The sequence below is a fragment of the Brachyistius frenatus genome, unplaced genomic scaffold (genome assembly GCF_029030835.1).
Source record: "Brachyistius frenatus isolate BFR_SWC_R1_liver_20210118 unplaced genomic scaffold, ASM2903083v1 Contig_27, whole genome shotgun sequence".
In the NCBI taxonomy this organism is placed as follows: Eukaryota; Metazoa; Chordata; class Actinopteri; family Embiotocidae; genus Brachyistius; species Brachyistius frenatus.
In genome coordinates, this window is record NW_027210626.1 from 4,060,438 (window position 1) to 4,080,000 (window position 19,563).

The 19,563-nt window shown below is 39.2% G+C and overlaps 1 protein-coding gene across 16 annotated transcripts in view; it reads left to right on the forward strand.

The window, feature by feature from the left end:
- stxbp5l (syntaxin binding protein 5L) overlaps positions 1-19,563 on the forward strand; it is a 129,763-nt gene that overhangs the window by 73,190 nt on the left and 37,010 nt on the right. For all 16 annotated transcript variants that reach the window (XM_069698669.1, XM_069698670.1, XM_069698677.1 and 13 more), the window contains exons 7-18: positions 2,692-2,775; positions 5,949-6,072; positions 9,122-9,197; positions 9,444-9,598; positions 10,425-10,497; positions 11,723-11,870; positions 12,354-12,421; positions 13,116-13,156; positions 14,091-14,305; positions 14,453-14,628; positions 15,442-15,567; positions 19,499-19,563. The exon at positions 19,499-19,563 is cut by the window's right edge and continues 87 nt beyond it. In XM_069698669.1, the coding sequence (XP_069554770.1) occupies positions 2,692-2,775; positions 5,949-6,072; positions 9,122-9,197; positions 9,444-9,598; positions 10,425-10,497; positions 11,723-11,870; positions 12,354-12,421; positions 13,116-13,156; positions 14,091-14,305; positions 14,453-14,628; positions 15,442-15,567; positions 19,499-19,563 (1,351 nt within the window). The remainder of the gene's footprint in view (positions 1-2,691; positions 2,776-5,948; positions 6,073-9,121; positions 9,198-9,443; positions 9,599-10,424; positions 10,498-11,722; positions 11,871-12,353; positions 12,422-13,115; positions 13,157-14,090; positions 14,306-14,452; positions 14,629-15,441; positions 15,568-19,498) is intronic.

Here is a 19,563-nt window from a genome sequence, read left to right on the forward strand (position 1 = left end):
CACATACTGCAGTCACTCAGTGGATGAAAGGACAGACCAGACTTGACTGTACTTTAGAGTGTCACGACACAGCAAAAAATGTAGAGCTGTAAAATTGGTCCTTCAAAAAGATTTTTTTAAAGTTTTTTTAGACACCTGATGAATCAATAATCACACAGTTTAGGAAAAATGACCAAACGTTAAATAATAAATACATTATTTTATAAAAAATGTCCTTTTACACTGTAGCAGTGAGGAGGAAAACACTTCTTTTTTTTCATAGATTATGATTATTCACATTTAGACGAGAGTAGGTCAGGCAAGTTTATATTGCACCATTCAGACACAAGGCAATTTAAAAAGCTTTGCACTCATAGAAAAGTTTTTTACAAATTTCAAGTACAGTTAAAAAACTAAAAACAAGAAATAACAAGGAACCAGTTAAAAGTGCTTTACAGAAATACATTAAGAAATTAGGAAGTAATTAAAAATGCATTTGAAAGACACATTTTTCCACTGAACCGTGCTGTTCAGGCTTTTTCTGTCTTTTAAGTTATTGCTGTAAAGCCAGCAAATACAAAAAAGTAATTTAAAAAAAAAACCTGGGTATTCTCGACTAAAGATTTATAGAAAATGACAAACATTGACTGGACTGACTGAAAAATAATTTAGTTTAGGTTAATTCTCAGCTTCACAGTAGCACCTGTGTTCACATCCCGTTTATTGTACCCAGGTTCCTTGGCTTTTCCTGTGATGAGTTTTAATCATGTTAAATCTCTATTTATGCTTCACCTTGATTTCAATGCAGTTTCTCTCCTTGCTGCAATATTCTCTTCTTTTAAAACGGCCACAATACAGCATATCAAAGCTTTATAAATGCTGATTTTGCAGTGAGTATCTTTTTTTCTTTTTAAATAAGACAATCTTTTCTTGGCATATCAAAGCAGATCTGCCTCCAAATACCAGATACATTTGAGATTATTCAGTATATGCTCTTTATGCGTGCATTACATTTCCATCTCTCTTGACTCTTGATGTAACTAAGCTTCAGGGTTGCAGAATTCATGAAAGGCCGTTTTTCTTTTCCATCTCACCTAGCCTCTACTTCCCATCTCTAGACTTGAGATGTCAGACAGTCATACCTCTCTGTAGGAGAGCTGTTTCCTCCTCTCTTCCTTAAAGGCTGCGCTCCTCCAACAGAGCTCTGAATCTCTCTCCTCTGATCAGATTGGGTTGACTTTGTTCTCCCCTCTCATCCTGTGTGCATGCGTGCGAGTGTGAAACAGAGAGTGTGTGTGTGTGTGTGTGTGTGTGTGTGTGTGTGTGTGTGTGTGTGTGTGTGTGTGTGTGTGTGTGTGTGTGTGTGTGTGTGTGTGTGTGTGTGTGTGTGTGTAAATGTTGTAGTATGCAGATGTGTTTGATGTTGTTTTTTGTGTCAGCGCATGTGGGAGCTCAGAGCTTATTGTGCCTGTTTTCATCGACAGTGTATTAAATATAAATATATAAATGACTAATATGAGTGAGAAGGCACGTGTAAGGGATTGTGTACATGAAAGAGTTTTGCTTTTTCCCCCGTACTTGTGAGCATGTGTATAGTATAAATCAATTAGTGTGTGTGTGTGTGTGTGTGTGTGTGTGTGTGTGTGTGTGTGTGTGTGTGTGTGTGTGTGTGTGTGTGTGTGTGTGTGTGTGTGTGTGTGTGTGTGTGTGTGTGTGTGTGTGTGTGTGTGTGTGTGTGTGTGTGTATGGATGTGTATGTGTACAGATAAAAACAGCCAATATGTAAGGCAGCCAATATTGGGACTGTGAGACAAAACAACCCCATGTTGCAGAGGTGTCATACTCACAGTTAATTACATCAGAGTACAGTGCTATTCCCGGTATTTGGCTTCTAGCACCGTTAGGTTCCCCTTTGGGGGTAAGTCTCTGGTTTGCTAGATCATGATGGAAAGAAAATATTATTCAAAAGTTGCCAAAACTTAGGCCTATTATCTAAAATAAATTGACATCATATTTTAAACCCTAAAAGTGGCCATCTGGTAATGGACTAGAGGGTAATGTCAGTTCTCATGGCTCCCAATTTATGCATAACTGTAGTTAGGTTTGCAAGTATGGAGATTCTGTAATCTTTAAAGCAGGAAGTAGTTTTATGAATTCATGTCCTTGTTTAGCTCCCAAATCTCACCTCTGTAACTCTGCTACATGTTCAGTAAATCATGGGCAGAAAGTATACCCAGCAGTGTGCAAACCTTGATTGAAAACATTGATTCTCACCAGCATTTGTAGATTAAGGCCAATTTTATTTTTTTTATTTTAGTATTAATGACCTCTTGTGGTTTAATGTCGTTTTTTCTTTGTCATTATGTTTTCATTTCTTAATTTGCTCTGATGGCCTAATTTGTTTTAATTGTCTGAGGTTGTGCAGAACTTGTGTTTAAAATAGATAAACTCAAATGACTTTGACTAGTTGTAAATAATCACCATGATATTATACCGCACAGTTCAGACTAGCTATAAAACATGCAGGCTCATTGTGAATCGCTGCCATCAGAAACAATTTTGTTCCAGAACTACAGGCTTGTAAACATTTAAAATGGCGTCCTAGCGTTTTAGAGTACAAAGAGTGCAGTTACGTCAGTTACATGGCTGATGTTTGTGTGTGCTCTGCTCTTCTATCTTTCATCATGTCTTTATTTTTACCTCTCTCGACAGCTGCTAATAGGTTTTGAGGGTGGGACGATCGTACAGTGGGACCTCCGGGCCAAAAAGGGCGACTTCAGAATTTACTACGATGAGGTGAGCTTCACTTCTGCATCAATGCAGTCAGCAACTGAAAATACTGTCAGTGAAACGGTTTTATTTCTGAAATGGTTTCCCTCTTATTGCCATCATGTTGCCATGACATCAAACTACATATGTTTCATAGCCTTCTCTGGGGTCTTTTGCGTCATAATATTAATACAATTCAAGTGTTGTGGCCATCTCTGTGGGGATGCCTTGTTATCGCAGCAGGAAGCAGAGGATACACAAAAATGTGTCACAACTGAGAGTAGAGTATTGGAAAACAATTTTTTTTTAAAACAAGTCAAAAATGTGTCACAGAGGGGAGCGCATGTGTCAGATAATTCACAAACTGTTAATGACACCAAAGTCCTGCAGAAACATATAATGTTGTTTCATGTCTGCTTTTTTTTTTTTTTTTTTTTTTTTTTACTTTGTAGACTTTGGGATACATAAATGTTACCTACTCTGATTCATGAATGCAGGACAAGGAAATAGTTATCTCATAGGCATATCGCAGCCTTAACAACTTCCCGTCTGATTCCCTCCCATCACTGAACCTGTTAAGTAACAGAATTTAGCCTTTTTGTCAGCCAATAAATAAAATAAAATAAAGGAGAGTACAACTTTAATCTTTGAGCCGCATCAACTTTTCTTATTTCCAACGAGCCCTCTTTGTCATCAAATGCTGTATTTCACTTCCTGCCAACCAATTACAGCTCTTTGAAGAAGCGGTAATTGGAGGACTGGGGCAATGCTCTCATACATCTGACAGCTTATATAGCACTGTCAGCTGGAGCAGGTGAAGACCACAGCATCTGTTGCCATTTCACCCAAAACAGCAGCGGAGCGTGATATCACAGTCTGTTTTTGGTGCTAATTTTTTTTTAATTTTTATTTATTTCACTTTATTAATCCCCGAGGGGGAAATTTCAAGTGTCTGAATTTGTGTGTTAGGTTGCCATGAGGTCATAATTTGACATTTTAGTGCAATACAAGTAGATATTTTAAGATGTCAGATGGAGCACCACTGACAGCTGATTATCTGTATGATAATAAATAATGCATAACATCAAGTAATTACAGACATTACAAAACTCCATTTTTTTTTTTTTAACGGTTGTCACATTTACAGTTGTTACAGGTCAACAAACGCAACACTTCCTGTTTTCATTAACTCTTCTCTTATCATGTCTCTCTGAACCAGAGTGCACACTGTGATATTAAAGCGTTCACAGAATAACTATGTTTTTATGAACTATTTGGATTTGTCTAATTGACCACATAATTAGAGTATAGAGTAATATGTTTAATCTAATAGTTTTTTTAGTTTGAGAATTACCTGCAGAAACATACTCAAACCATCCTTTCTTGGTTATTTGTTTGCTTAACCAATGTGGCCTGCAACCTAACATACCCTTAGACATTATCACCGCTGCATAGATTCTCTGTATCTGCTGCCAGCTCTCATCTCATCTCTCATCTTTCGTCAGCTCTTCAGCTGAGTAAAGGAAACACTGCTTACATGTCTCCATGATACAAAAGTGGAACTATTAAATTATACTTAGACTGGTGCAACTGGAAAGCTTATGCTTTTGAAATTTAAAGCATGAATTACATTATCGACTTTTCTATTTTGCATCTGATGTGTTGTGCACATTTTATTTTCCTCAAATGCACTGTATCAAATTCTCACACATGGAGCCTGTGTAGGAAACTAACTGTGAGGAGTTTCATTATGGGGGCTTCAAGCAACCTTTGACTTTTTCAGCCCTTTGTGACTCTTCCGTGTACTTTAAAAATGACGGTCAAATAAAGGGTAATTAGAACAAAGCTCCAACAGAGTTCTCCGCTGACCTTTTTAGCCTTGTTTGGAAAAAAGAATTTGCATAACATTAAATCTCTTGTGCTTTTCTGAGGAAAAAACACAGCTTAGGCCACATCCAATTTGCAAAATATTGCGAGGTGTCCTGCTGGATGTGCAAATGAGAAAAGGTTAAATTAGAACAATGTAAGGCCAGATATCTTCTTATTTATTAGTTCTGACATTAGAATGCAGTTTGCATCCTGACCTTTGCTACGGTGATGACCTCTGTAACACTGACATGAATATCTGTGAATACGGTTTCCAAGGAGCTTTCCCAAAGAATACAAAATGAGTGGGTAAAGAAGAACAACACCGAATGCAAGGTAACAAGAGGAACACAAGCGTTATCATTACTTTTTCATTTATTTTGGTTGGAACATGGCTCCTTTTCACCTGCATAGCTCAAGTGCCTCAGCTTGCATGTCAGTGACTGAAACTGCCACAACATCGTAGATATACATGAAACATGCTGTCAAAGCCCCTCAGATATGTTGTCACTTTGCGTCCCGAGCAGTAGAAATCTTGCCTGCGGTTTCTTATAGTTTTTCCCTTTCTCCGTAGAAACCACAAAGAGCTGCGAGATCAAAATCATTTTTTTAATTTATTTTTTAGAAGCCTACTTGATGGAGCTCAACAGGTTGTAAGGAATATGTGGTTTGTGTGGCTTCAGAAGTGTTTGCAAAAGAATATTGTTAAATTTGGGAAGAAAAACATGAATTACTAACCGTCCTTTGTGAAAAGCAGGCAGCTTATTCTTTACTAACACATTGTGAAAGCTTTTTTTTTTTCACCTTTGTCACATAAGTCATTCTTAAATCTAATTTGAAACATCTTTTATACATTGCTGTGCACAATGTTAAGGCACTAATGGTAAAGTGAGGGTGCTTTTATAAACAATTACAATAATACTTTTTGTTTCTACTTTAACCTCATACAAAGTGCTGTAAAAAGAAAATACAACTATTTTCTCTGACCTTGTTTTGCCTCTGAAACCGCATCAATTATTTTTACATACAGTTTGTTAATTTACTTGGCTACTTGGTTGCTACAATCTTGAACTTGCCACAGTCCTCCTGTGGATGTAGGTTGTTAGTCTGTTGCTTGTTGAGATCAGGGTTCTGTGGGGGCCATACCATCTGTTACAGGGCCTTTTTGTTCCTCTTATCAGTCCTTATGATGAGCATAAACTTGGAACCGATCACTTCCCCGATGGTGTTGCATGATGGATGAGAATCAAAACATCTAAAGTGCCAAAACATTTTTTAGTACTGCATGTACTCTGTGACTTGTTTGTTAAATAGCTTCTGTCTCATTGGTACAGGCCATCCACTCAGTCAGCTGGCATCATGAAGGGAAGCAGTTCATGTGCAGTCACTCAGACGGCAGCCTGACGCTATGGAACCTCAGAAACACCACTAAGCCAATCCAGGTCACCTTCCCTCACGGTGAGACACACTCCCACAGAATACGCCGATACTCCTGAGCCAGAAATACTGGCTGATTACCCCATACAGCAAACAGAAATAAAGACACAAGTAAATGTGGCTCGAACTCAAATTTGATGGATTTATTGTAGATTTAATTAACCTTTTAAGCCCTAGAAGCCCCCAATCATTATGATTGAAGACTCAGCAAAAGTATTATTAAAATATGGACATATATACTGATATTTACACATCTGAACAAATATCAAATTATTTACCTGTCAGGTGACAATCTTCAGCACTGGTTCAGTTGAGTAATTTCCACGCTGTATGTGATTCTACATTTTCTTCTTCATGATTTGTCCCACTGCACTTTCTTTCCTACTCTGGTTTCATTCGTGCCGGGGCATCCCGACCTCGTCAGATTTCTGCTTCCACGTTGTGAGCTCTTATCTCAGGCGAAATCACAAACAGGAAGTCAGCGGGCAAGGACACGGGTGACTGGGCACAGGGCAAACGGCCTCAAGCCACAGTTAAATTCTATTTGTCAGATATTTAGCATCACACAGGGTGCGAGTGGCAGTAGGTGGGAGGAAGAGGACACGGGGAGCTGAAAATGAGTAGAGGTGAACCAAGAACATGAAACTGAGGAAAAGTGAACAGTTCCCATTTCATCTCCTGGGAATGAAACTGTCTCGGCCTGTTAGTAGTAAATAAACAAACAAAATCTGACAGGCTACTCAGTCATGATGCCACCATACCCGTCACATCTGTGATGATTGCCATCCTGTGGATAAATGCTCACACGCACTGTGGTGTTTAGTTTGGTTTGCTGGATGCTGCTGCCACTCGTTTTTCTATGTTTTGTGCTCTGTGAGTTAAAGGTAATGATAATGATAATAGTATTTGTATAGCACCTTTCATACAAGAAATGCAGCTCAAAGTGCCTTACAGTAAGAAAATGACATGCAGTGTTACACATAAAAACAGGTATAAAGGTACATTTAAAAAATATGGAAGATAATTTATTTGCATAAGGACAGATACAATGCATAAAATGTATACAAATAGGATTAAAATATATAATAAAGGTAGATTTAGGTCTACTTTCCTTCTCAGTCTGACCTGCTGTAGGAGTTCTCCACCAACAATATAAAATAACCGTTTTACCATTGCATATCCTACTAATACTGACAACACCACAGCTTAGAGGCTGCCATTTATTTGGGAATCCTCCTGCAAGTTTCCTGTAGGATTCAATGGGAGTCAATTTCCCTATTCATCAGCAGATGGAAGGGGAATCATAAAAACAATGGCTCACTTTTTATATGTAGTCCTAATATCAATAACAGTGCCACTTATTCTGTGGTCTTTTTTGTGCTTTTTGATTCTGTCCTCTTTGCTCTGGTGACTGGGCGCTGGTTGGTTGCATCTACCTGACCAACACAAAGTAATCTAAGAAAAGGATGGCGAGAACATCAAATCAATTTCATGACATTACCTAAACACAACCCCACCTCCCACCACCACCACCACCACATTAAACACACACACACACACACAGGAACAGGATGGGACATCAGTGGGAATGGACATGAGTGAAAATCACTCTCGTGCCACCCTCTAAGCCACAACATGAATCAAGTCTCGCAACACGTTTAGAGGAATTTCTCAATTGGTTTTCATCATGGCAGGTAATCAGCATTGTTATTTTTATTGAGTTAATGTAATGTAATTGAGCATACAGTAATGGTTGTTCAGTATACCCCTGTTTTTCAGCATTTTGAAGGAACATAGATTAGTCAGAGTTGGGGAGGTTGCAGTATGTCCTATTCAAGCTTGGATATTAGTGTAGTAAATAAATGTAGGTATAGGATAAAGTAGTGAAACATACTGTGAAAAGTATTTATTACATCGCAAGGTTGATTGTAAGTGTATTTCCTTTTCCCTACAATAACCTCTCCTGACAACTAAAGCATTGTTAACACATTAAAAAGCACTGGCATAAAACAACAAGATATTTCTCAAATATACAACATAAATATTATCTCAAATGAGTGAATTAGTTGTCTGTCAAACAACATGAGGCTGAAAATATTTGCTTTTTATGTCGAACATTCTCCCTAACCACCACCTTATGATCATGTATTCAATGAGTGTTATGTCTGGACTGGAAACATGTTTCCAGTAAATATAAACAACGTCTTAATTATGTTTTTGTTTTCCAAAATGTGTTTAGAAAATTCTAGCAGAATACAAATGTATTATGTTGGAGACAGAGTTATGTCTACTGCCATTGCTGTCACAAGTTTTCCACTTTATACAGGAAACACTCCATTCTGTTATTGCATCCCAGTTTTTTTTTTTAGTTTTTTTTATTTTTATTTTTTTATCACAGAGCACAATTTGACTGCTTTTAGTGCACAATAACATACATATTTTTCCCCTATCAATTTTCCACTTTCTAAATGTCAAGGAACACTGAATTAATATAATCTGTCACTGCAGTACTAATAGAAAGTATAAAAGAACACAGAGTCAGTTCACTTATTCAGTCTATTTTTTCATTTGGCCTTTGAGAATCCATCAATATTTGAAATTAGTTGAAATTGCATTCAAACTTTGTAAAAGCAGAAGCAGTGGGAGTCCCTCACTTTAGAGATTTTATTTCTTTCATACTTTTTTTCCATTTGTTCAGAGGGTGCTGGGCTTTTATTCAGAGAGTTAGGTCCTTCTGGCTTCCAGCTGAGAGACTTTTCTCTCTGTGTCGTCGACAAAATCATCTCGTTAAGAGAGGCAGGAGAAAAATAACTTTTTTAGCGCGCTGATAATATTCAGCAATTCCATCAAAGGAAGAAGTGGAAACTCGGTAAACAGTAATCAAGAAAGTAAAGAAACCTGGAACAGAAACACTTTTTATCTTTCAGGTGGTGTCGTTATGCTGAAACTAAGCCTTCATGGTTGGTTTTATTTGAACTAAAATAAGAGAAAAAAAAGACAAAATGTTTATGGTAAACTGACACCGTGTCTGTAAATGTTGTCCACTCTTTTTCTATTTGCTCTACTTCAGGAAAGATACAGAAGGATGGGAGGAAGGAGTCGTGTAAACCCATTCTCAAAGTGGAGTACAAGACCTCAAGAAGCAGGTGTGTTTTTAATACCATTCCCGACTGTCTGATTTCATTTCTGAGAGGAGGAGAGTCAAAGATTCATTAGTCAGTTATATAATCAATTTGGGAGTTTTTGTCCTCATAACTCTAAAAATGAGCTTTCTTTCATTTTTCACTCAGGCTGTCTGATCAGTTATATAATTGTTGGCTTAACGATTTCAATTACTAGTGTTGATGCAGACGAGACAAACCCTTTCTAAATATGTTCTCCCTCCACTACAGCGAGCCTTTTGTCATCTTCTCTGGGGGGCTTTCGTACGACAAGGCAGGACGACGGCCAACGCTGACCATCATGCACGGCAAGGCCATCACTGTGCTGGAGATGGACTACCCTATTGTAGAGTTCATGGTGCTCTGTGAGACTCCTTACAACAACGGTGAGTAAATACAAAGTCAGTTCCACAGTTCTTTTCTGGACTCAGCTCAGTGGTTTCTGTGGTTTCAGAGCCGTGCAGAGAGATTTGGTTTTCAGCCGCAGGGAGGTTTGCTGTTTTCAGTGGAAAAAGCTCTATAAACCCTCTGACCTACTCAGCACCAAACAGCAGAGAAAGTTAGTGTTGGTAAAGATAATGACATATTTAGAGACAAATAATCAACAAACAAATAACAATAACAAATAAACACATAAACACATAATCCCTCATGGGTCAGTAAAGACCAGAAACAGAGCTAAAAAAATAATAAATATTGAACTTATTATTATAATATATTAAGTGTTTAGGAACTATATTCTAAATAAATGATGATGTTGCTCCATATCTCTTTGATGTGTCAATAAGCAACTTCTTGCCAAAAAGTTGATATGTTATTGCTCACAACTTGTTTATAACGCTACCAAACAGCCAAAACAAATCAGTCAATGCAGGTTTGAGAGATGCAAATATTAGACTGAAGATTATTCAAAATGAAAGGAATGAATGTGAGATTAATTCAAGTTTTATTTGTGGTGCTTACAGCAACAGAGACTTACTTGCAATAATCAAAACATACCATATGGGTGCAAATGCCATCAGCAGTGAGTCTTTAGTTTGATTCCCGGTCGGCTGGACCTGTACTGCAATTTTTCTCAGGTGCCATCAAATGAGCTGTCAATAACTTGAATACTAAACTAAATCACTTTTAAAAGGGTGTTGGAATGTGTGGTTGTTATTCATGTAAATATGTGTTAAATATGATCCCCTTATGTCTGAATGTATCTCACAGAGGTCCAGGAGCCTTACGCTGTGGTGGTGCTTTTGGAGAAGGACTTAATCGTGGTTGATCTGACACAGAGCAAGTATGTGTTTCACTTATATAAACAATAGCTGCATGAGATAATATCACCTGGTATTATCAACACAACAACACAACTTATGCCATCCATTGTCAAGCCTTGTCTGGTCAAATTCAACAACAAAATGAACGAACCAGTGTCACTTGAATCTATATGTCAGGGAGAAAAAGAGATCAGGGGCCAGATTCATTCAACATTCAACATTGGAAAGCTAAATTCCAATGTTGAATGATGAATGAATCTGAGAAGCACTAATTTTAGGACTCTTAATGGTTAACGGTAATCCAGAGGATTCCCAAGTCTGTTCCCAATCATTCAGATCGATTGATCTATTGTCCAGTCTATCAAATAGTTGGTCTTGCATTTTTCTGAAAAGTTCCAAAAGGAAAACACTTACACTATGATGTTTTTGTCACTTTTACCGTGACCCTTTGTGTTAAGATACAATCCTTTGTGAATATGGGCCCAGATGTTACTTTACTCTCTCTGAAAAATGCTACTACTCCAGATAGATTTAACTTCCTATTACTGTTGGAAGATATGAAGATGGGAAGTGAAAACTGCAGACGATGTGCAGTTTTGACAGATTAACACCTAAGGCTAGGGAATACATTTGGGGAGTAGCAAAACACTTGGGTGGGAATTAGGTTGGCTGTTAAATTAGGCTACCTAATTACAGCTGCTAGATATAAAAGTCTCTTGATGACACGTAAAGTAGTTTTAACATGTCCACCTTGTCTTTGACATGATCGGTTCATTGATTAGCAGCTAATTGTGTTTACATTGTTCATTATAGTCAGTTGCTTGAACCTGGAGAGTGCATATTTGTCTGATATACGGTATCAATATTCTCATGCCAGGTTATTGTTTAATTAATAACTAACATCTGTAATATAATTTCCATAATTAGTGTAGTTTTGTTGCCATATTTTCATGCATGCACATACAGTATATAGCAGTACCATTTTTTATGTTATCTCATTATGGCATTAGTACCTTTGAAGCAGGGGATGAGCACAGAGGGGATTTTGTGTGTTGGCATACCTTTTAAAAATGCTTACAGATCTTAAAATCAAGCTAGACAATAGATTTTCAGATTTTATCAAATATAACCATTTCAGTATGGATGTACAGACATTTAGTTGTTGTTAATTTGACTTCCTTCTCTGCTGTTCTGCTATAGTGTGGTAAGTTATACAATACCACATGATATGCTTGTATCCTGCAGCTTCCCTGTCTTTGAGAACCCGTACCCCATGGACGTCCACGAGTCTCCCGTTACCTGCACAGCCTATTTTGCAGACTGTCCACCAGACATTATCCCCATCCTCTACTCTATAGGAGCCAAACACAAGAAGACCGGCTACAGCCAAAAGGTGGGGAAGAGGAATAATAAGGGAATAATATGACATTTGATTCTGATGTATTTGGCTTTATTTGTCGGTATAGTCTTGGTTGATAATTAAGTCAGATGTAATAAGCTGTTCAAGCATTGTGTAAGGGGTTGAATGATAGCAACATCTTTTTTTTTTAAGTTATGTAATCAAAGCAACTTTTTTGTACACTGTTCACAGATACTTAAAAAAAGGTATAAAGGGGCTTTTGTAATGCTCTGCGAGCGCTTTGGTACTTTGATGAGAAATAACATCTGATTTCTCAAGGTTACCAACATTAAACTGCAACGTGAAATTCAACCTTACACAATAATTACTGCAAAATTACGGGTTATCATTAACAAGTGTTGTTATAATCAGTCCAGTTTTGTATTTGGAACGACAGCAGCGCACAATGGGACAAAAAGAAAAGATTATATGACAGGTTTTTTTTAATACTCAGCACTCTGTCTATAACCTTGTCAGGAGTGGCCAGTCAGTGGAGGAACGTGGACATTAGGCTCCCATACCTATCCAGAGATTATCATTACAGGGTAAGTCATAAATGTTAACAGAACTATTTTTAAGGTAGAAAAACACCTCAGTCCGAACATAGTGTGTGGTAAGAATTAGCCCAAGCTGTTAACTAAAAAGATGTTCAGTATCACCCATCATAATTAAAGGGATATCACAAACTACTGACAGGACTGTGATTTATATTCTGTACTTAGTACTAGTCCTCTGTAAATGTGATTTGATGTGGGTCCGTGCCAACTTCAGCACAGAGCAGCCCGGAGCCACACTGCACTGAAAGGCGCTGGCAGATGTGTTAACCTGCTCTGAAGCTTACGCACTGGGTGGTGTCTGCTTCTGGGTAACACTCACAGATGTCAATGGCAGTCAGGCCCTTCGAGGCCATCGTGGAGATATGAAGAAACATCGAAAAATGTTAAAAATCTTACATAGTAGTAGTTTTATTGTCCCAGAAGAGATCTGGAATTCAAATTCCGTTTTCAGCAATCAGAACTGAAAGAAGAAGTCAGCTGCAGACTGCTGCACAGTGTAGAATATACAAAAATGTAATAATTACTGTCAAATTAATTAAGATAGATTTTAAGATAGCAATAATGCTCATTGGAGCTGGGAATTTGTGACATTCAAACAAGGAGCAAGGTTAAATTATTTATATTTTCCCTGAATATGATGAATCTCTCTTAAAAATAATAACTATTCTTTCTTTGTGTTCAGACATGCTGATGGATCAATTAAGTTTTGGGATGCATCTGCAAGTAAGTCCTCTCTCTAAAATGTTCTTACTGAAGGTATACAGTTTGTTGTACTCAGATAATTGGTACACAACACACTCAAAGAAGAAAGAGTATTTCTTTCATGAATTCCATGATACATCATTTTCAGGTTTGCTCTGGGCTTAAAAGGAAGCCCTGTAAAGTAAGTTAATAGTGTGATATGAGGTGTTCCACAACAAATTAGGCACATTGCCAGGCTGTGGACAGGATTTATACTTTACTTTTCTGGTACAGGTAGATTACCCGGTGAGACTAGTTCATCTTCAGAGTATAAACTAACCATACCAGCAGCACAGCTACCATACCTTTGTGTATACGTTGGCTACCATGCTAACTTTCTTTGATTATGATATATTTGACCTTAATATATCAACTTTATTATATTTGTTGTGTTTATGTCATTCACTCCCACTCCTCTTTAAATAAAATATCTTTCAAGTTTTACTGTACACAAACATTTACAACCACTGCAGCTATTTTTCAAGTGCTCAGTTTTTCAGTGCAATAGTGAAATGGAAAATAAATCAGAAAGCTATGGTGCAAATCGCTTTACTCTCAGCCAGTCGCATTATTTTGCCAAATGCCTTTTATCCAGCTGTGCCAAATAACATCTGTGCAGGACGAAAACGTATCACTAAATAAAAAGCAGGCAACAAAACTGCAGGTGAGCATAAAGCTGCTGGTATTTTACTTTGTAACAATTATTAAAGACAACCACATGCAATTACATGTAAATACTAAAACCAACAATTAATTGATCCTACTAACAAGTTTGCATAGCCATAGCCTGAATATTTCTTCATTTAAAGGCTCCTTCTGTTTCTGTCAATTACTTCATTCACTCCCTTTTCTAATTGTAAGCTTGTTGCCATTGTGTTTTACATTTCGATATTTTAATCCAAGTTTCTCTAACCAGTCACATTGCAGATGCTGTACAAGATGAAGACCTCCAAAGTGTTTGAGAAGCCAAAGCCAGGTGACGCCCGCGCCCCCGAGTTGGTAGAAGAAGACCCCTTTGCTGTTCAGATGGTCAGCTGGTGCCCTCAGAGTCGCATCTTCTGCGTGGTCGGCATCTCGGCTTACATCATCCTGTATCGCTTCAGCAAATATGATGCCAACACTCAGATAGTGGTGGGTGAATTGAGATAAGAAATGTGGTCACATACTTTGATTTCCAAGAAAATTTGTATTTTTACTGCTGCTCTGTCATATTAAGTGACTGTTTTTAATTGAGCAGTGATTCATCCATATTTCCGTCTGAACTTGTGTCATCACCAGTCTCTAGAGGTACGCTTGCAGTGCGAGTCGGAGGATGTCATCTCTCCATCAGAGAATGAAAACAATCCCTGCTTCTCAGAGCCCGGCTCCCACTCACCACAACCTCACCAACAGCACCCAGCTAGCCCTGGCAGCAGGACACCCGAGGGGGTCAAAGACAGCATCCCCTGCCTCAAGTAAGACCTCGGCACACGCACCGTAGGTTCTCTGCTCCAGATAACAGCAAGTATTCATGATGAATCAGTTGGTCCTGTAGAGCACCAGGAGAGGTTTATTAAAACATATTGGCATATTGGAGAACTTACTGTATGTCTGATGTCACTTGTATGACCCAGTAATGTAACAGTCAGTGTAATGAATAAGATTCATTTTACAGCTGAATAGACATTAGATATAAATTTCCCTCAGTTGATTTTTTGTTGTTGTTGTTGTTGTTTTTGTAACTTTGAAGAACATAAAAACCTTATTTTTTAAAACTAAATTAGCAACACCTTAATATTTGGCCTACCCTCGGCCTCTCAAATGTTTAAGGGAATGAGGTGGACATATATAAAGGCAGCCACCTATGTTTCCATTATGTACTACTTGAGTAGATTCAATGTAAGTGATATGACTGGCCTATTAAAGCCCATAACCCCAACATGATCCATAATTATGCAGCCTTACCTGACGGCAGACATGGCATCATGTTTAACTTGTCAAATGAAAGTATCTGAAGTAATACAGTATCGCTATAGTCTCAGTATTGAGGGTATGATTTGATGGTTGGATTTCTTTCAATCTGCAGTTTTAACTGCATTTACACATGTAAAGCTGTTCGGCCAATGGTTGTTGAGACTTTCCAGGGATTTTTCATGATAGAATGAAGGAAATCTGTGACAAAAAAAAAAAATATATATTTATATCAGAGTGAACACTAACGTGTCACTTCCTCACTATGTTCTGTACGTGTACATAACACTACAATCTTTGCTCTATGTCTGTTTCAGGGTGAAGGACCGGGTGGTGCGGGTCCCTCCTGGCTACCAGTCAGAGCTGGTCATTCAGTTGCTGTGGGTCGATGGTGAACCTCCACAACAGATCACCAGCCTGGACATCAACTCTGCCTACGGCCTGTAAGTCTCTCGACGCATGACAATCTGTGTGCCCGCGGGTCTACTTTCGTAATCATTAATTTGCCCATCTAGATTAGTAAAAACTATTATCTATAGTAATGGTCTTATCCATTGTCGTCTGCACCTAGGACAGCAATTACAGTACAAAAAAAGGCATTTTTGAAAGAAGCAGATAGTTGAAAGTAGTCTGAGATTGTGCCTGAGAGAGGCTGTAAATGACTAGTTTCCATATAGCTTTAACCTAGATAAGCACCATATATTACACCATGTTAAAGTTGTAGTGGAGGAACTGCATGTTGGCGGGTCTCAACTACAGCAAGAGGGAAGAGTTTGCCTGTGGTTAAGACTTAAACCCCCAGAAAACACACTGACTCTTCACCACACATACAGCATGTTTTTGTGTGTACACATAGCTGTGCCCATCTGTCCATGTTTGTATGAGTAGGATTTTCAGGGGAATTATAGGCACACTAATATGATTAGCTGCAGTACACTGTATGCTGAAAGTTATATAGGGTTACAGTGAAATCAAGAAAAGTTACCAGAAGCAGTTAGCAATATTAAATTGATAATCGGGTGTAAAATATAACATTTCTAGTGCATATTTAGGATTTGTATTGTTGCCGTTTCTACTTGCAGTAAATATACCATAACTTGTGACATACACCTGATGGGTGCTTTCCATTGTTACCCCATTGAGTAACCATAGCCTTTGGCCAGGAGCAGATGTCGTCGGGTGGTACCCAACCTTCATTGAGTGTTTCGACCCTTAACCACGACACTCTCCAGCAGGAGGCTCGTTCAGCCTCCTCCCCCATCCTACGAGCAGCATGCTTCTTGCTCTTCTTGTCCAGGCCCAGAGCCGACAGCAGCCGTCATGTTGATTTAGCTGGGAACCCTCTGCGTCCGACCTCCACAGGGAACAGCCATGCCTGCCATCCTTTGTCTCTGCACTCCTGGATCAGAGGCTGATATTACAAGGCCTTCCTATCGTTGGCCTCCTCACAGCCTTCCTCCCATGGTACCGTCAGCTCGATTAGAATAATCTTACAAAACGATGTCTGGGCAGAGGGTTGAGAAACACCTCCAGGAACTGCAGCCTCTTTCCCACGTCGACCCTCGTTTCCCAGGTACTGGCAGCTTGCAGCAAGTTGGGCTTTGTTGTTTTGGACGAGAAGAGACTGGCTCCCTCCCTAATGAAATGAACATGATGGTCTTCCTCACACCCATGCCTGCTAGCCTCTTCTTGCACCTCTCCCGCTTTAGTGTATCAGCAATGGGCAGGAGCACTTTATCGTGGCACCACCTATATCGTCCTTGGGTTAAAGATATTTTACATCCTGACAATATGTGTGCCAGTGTCCCCTTTTGACTGCAGAGCTAGCATGTCGGGTCCTCCCTCATATACACAGCGCAGGAGGAAGGGGATGCGGTAAGGCTCCATTCTCCACAGCTCAGCCCGTGTGATCTTGCGCTTGGGCAGATCCCATTTTGTCCATGCGCCCTGAGATCCTTGTTCCACTGCTTTGGACAATGGCTTCTCCTCCTCGTTGGCCCGTATCTCTGCCTGGACCATGTCTCGCTTGATCTTTGTCCTTGCGTTCCGCCACTCTTTGAAGTGTGCCGAGCCGAGACCTCGACACCCGATGCAGGGGTTGATGTCACGCAGCTTCAGTGTACTTTCTGCCTGCTCTATGGCTTTGTTGGCTGCCCACTTACGGCCAGATCTTGTTGTGACGCCTGCTTGCTTTACCCGGTCGTTGCTGGAGTCTCTCAGGCTTAACAAGACTCTGCATTTTGCCACCTTGAACTCCTCCACAACTGATGACAGAGGGAGCTGCAGCTGCCCAGAACAGATGTGCAGACCCACCGAGGAGAAGCTTGGGGGAATTCCCAACCATCTCTGCAGGTGCTTGTTGGTTTTCCTGTCGATATCTTCTGCAGTCGTCATGGGAAATTCACCGACTGTGAAGAGCCAAAGAAGCCTGGGGAGAAGGCCGTGCTGGTACGTCCAGGTTTTAAATTTGCCAGGGAGTCCCGACCTGTCAATCTTCTTCAGCCATTCTTCGGTCTGCTTCACAGCGTCTGCAACGTTGCCGCCATCTGTCAGTGATGCATTGAACCACGCCACCAAGCACTTGTCACTATTTGGCTGTCCTCTCAATAGATGGATATCGTTTAAATGTTATTATGTGCTCCAATTTGTGTTTTCCTGTCAAATTTAACACGTTCCAGTCTACCAGAGAAAAACACCATATGTTCTGTGACGATAGCTGAAACACTGAATAAAGTAAGCGAGTTTATCAGTTGCAGTAGAAAAGAATCATGGACGTTTCTGGTCCACTTTCTAATCTTTTACTTCCTTTCGTTTTTGATGATGTGTACTTGTGATCATTTTAAAGTTTTTGATTTGGAGATTGATTAAAATATGTTGTGTTGAAGTCAAAGAGACGTTGAATGACTTCCTGAGCGCAGAGGGCCTTAAATCCAGTTGTATGGCTTTGCTGTGAATAGAAGCTCTGTTGGCAGAAACCAATAAAATCACAGCTCCTTTTAAAAAGCTGTCTATGGGTCAAGGCAGTGGCATCATTTGAATCTCTCCTCTAAAGCTATTCACAGCTTGAATGGAATGGCATGAATTGATTTATTTTTGTTTTATTCTTATTTTACTGGCTCTTTCACACATACTGAGGAAAACTCACCCACACTACCATTTAGACTCACAGAAAAAGAAAAGAAGAGATCTCTGTTTCTTTTGAACACACTTTGGTCTATGATGTCCTTCAATCGCAGTAATGGTTATTGGTTCAAGCAGACATTTTAAAGAGTAATTCAGAGTAACATAAAATAACCACACATCCAACCCTCCTCTTACTTTCTCATCAGTGAAGTCACAAAAACCCAGTTTTTCTGCCACAGTTTAGAGTCACTGTTGTTTATCCTACGTCTAACTAAAATGTTTATATACTCCATTTATAAACAGCTTAGAGACACCCTAATTTTCAAGAAACTTATCACTGTGCTGCAGCTTCCTACTGGGAATACCTTGTCCTGGCCAAATGCTTGACAAATTAATGAAGCTTTGTACAACAGTAATCCCACTAATGTTGTTTCCTTTGGGCTGCTTGTGTTTCTTTTGGACACTTTGGAATTGTGTGTAAAAAATGAAAAGTGTTTCACATTGCTCTTTACAACTTATGTGACTGACGGTACACGCTCTTTGTTTTGTAAGGCTCAAACTATGTTCAAGTGTTGCTTGATGTGACAGAGTGAACATTTGAATTTGCTCACTGCTGACTCAGAAAACGTGTTATTTTTAAATGTGTAATCATGTTCTTGAAATTGTTGTTTACATAAAGTACAGGACAGAAAGACGCATTTATTAGCTTGGTAAAATTTGCTAATTAAAAACAACACTGGGGATGCTGTTGTAACAACTTGAATCCACCGACAAAGTAAGAGTAATGTAAACTGAGAGCATTGATGGAATGGGCAAGTGACATTCATGTATTTTGTAATTGAAGGACCACTGATTGAGTCGTTTGTTGGTGATATAGTGTAATTCTTCAACTGCAACATATTTTGGTACGAAGACAATTTAATATCATCAGGTCTCTCTTGATCAGTTATGACAGCGGCTCTGAAACTGAAAAGGAAGCTGCTCTTATGGGAAATCTGCTGCTTCTGCTTTTGATATAAAAAAAAATTAAAAAGCTCCAAAACATTAGCACTGGCAGTGTGAGATGAAGAGAGTCTTTTGTTAACTGTAATTACACCAAAATGTGCCAACAGTGAATATGTGTGTGTGTGTGTGTGTGTGTGTGTGTGTGTGTGTGTGTGTGTGTGTGTGTGTGTGTGTGTGTGTGTGTGTGTGTGTGTGTGTGTGTGTGTGTGTGTGTGTGTGTGTGTGTGTGTGTGTGTGTGTGTCCAGCGTGGCGTTTGGGAACTGTTACGGCCTCGCAGTGGTGGACTACTTGCAGAAAACCATCCTGTTGT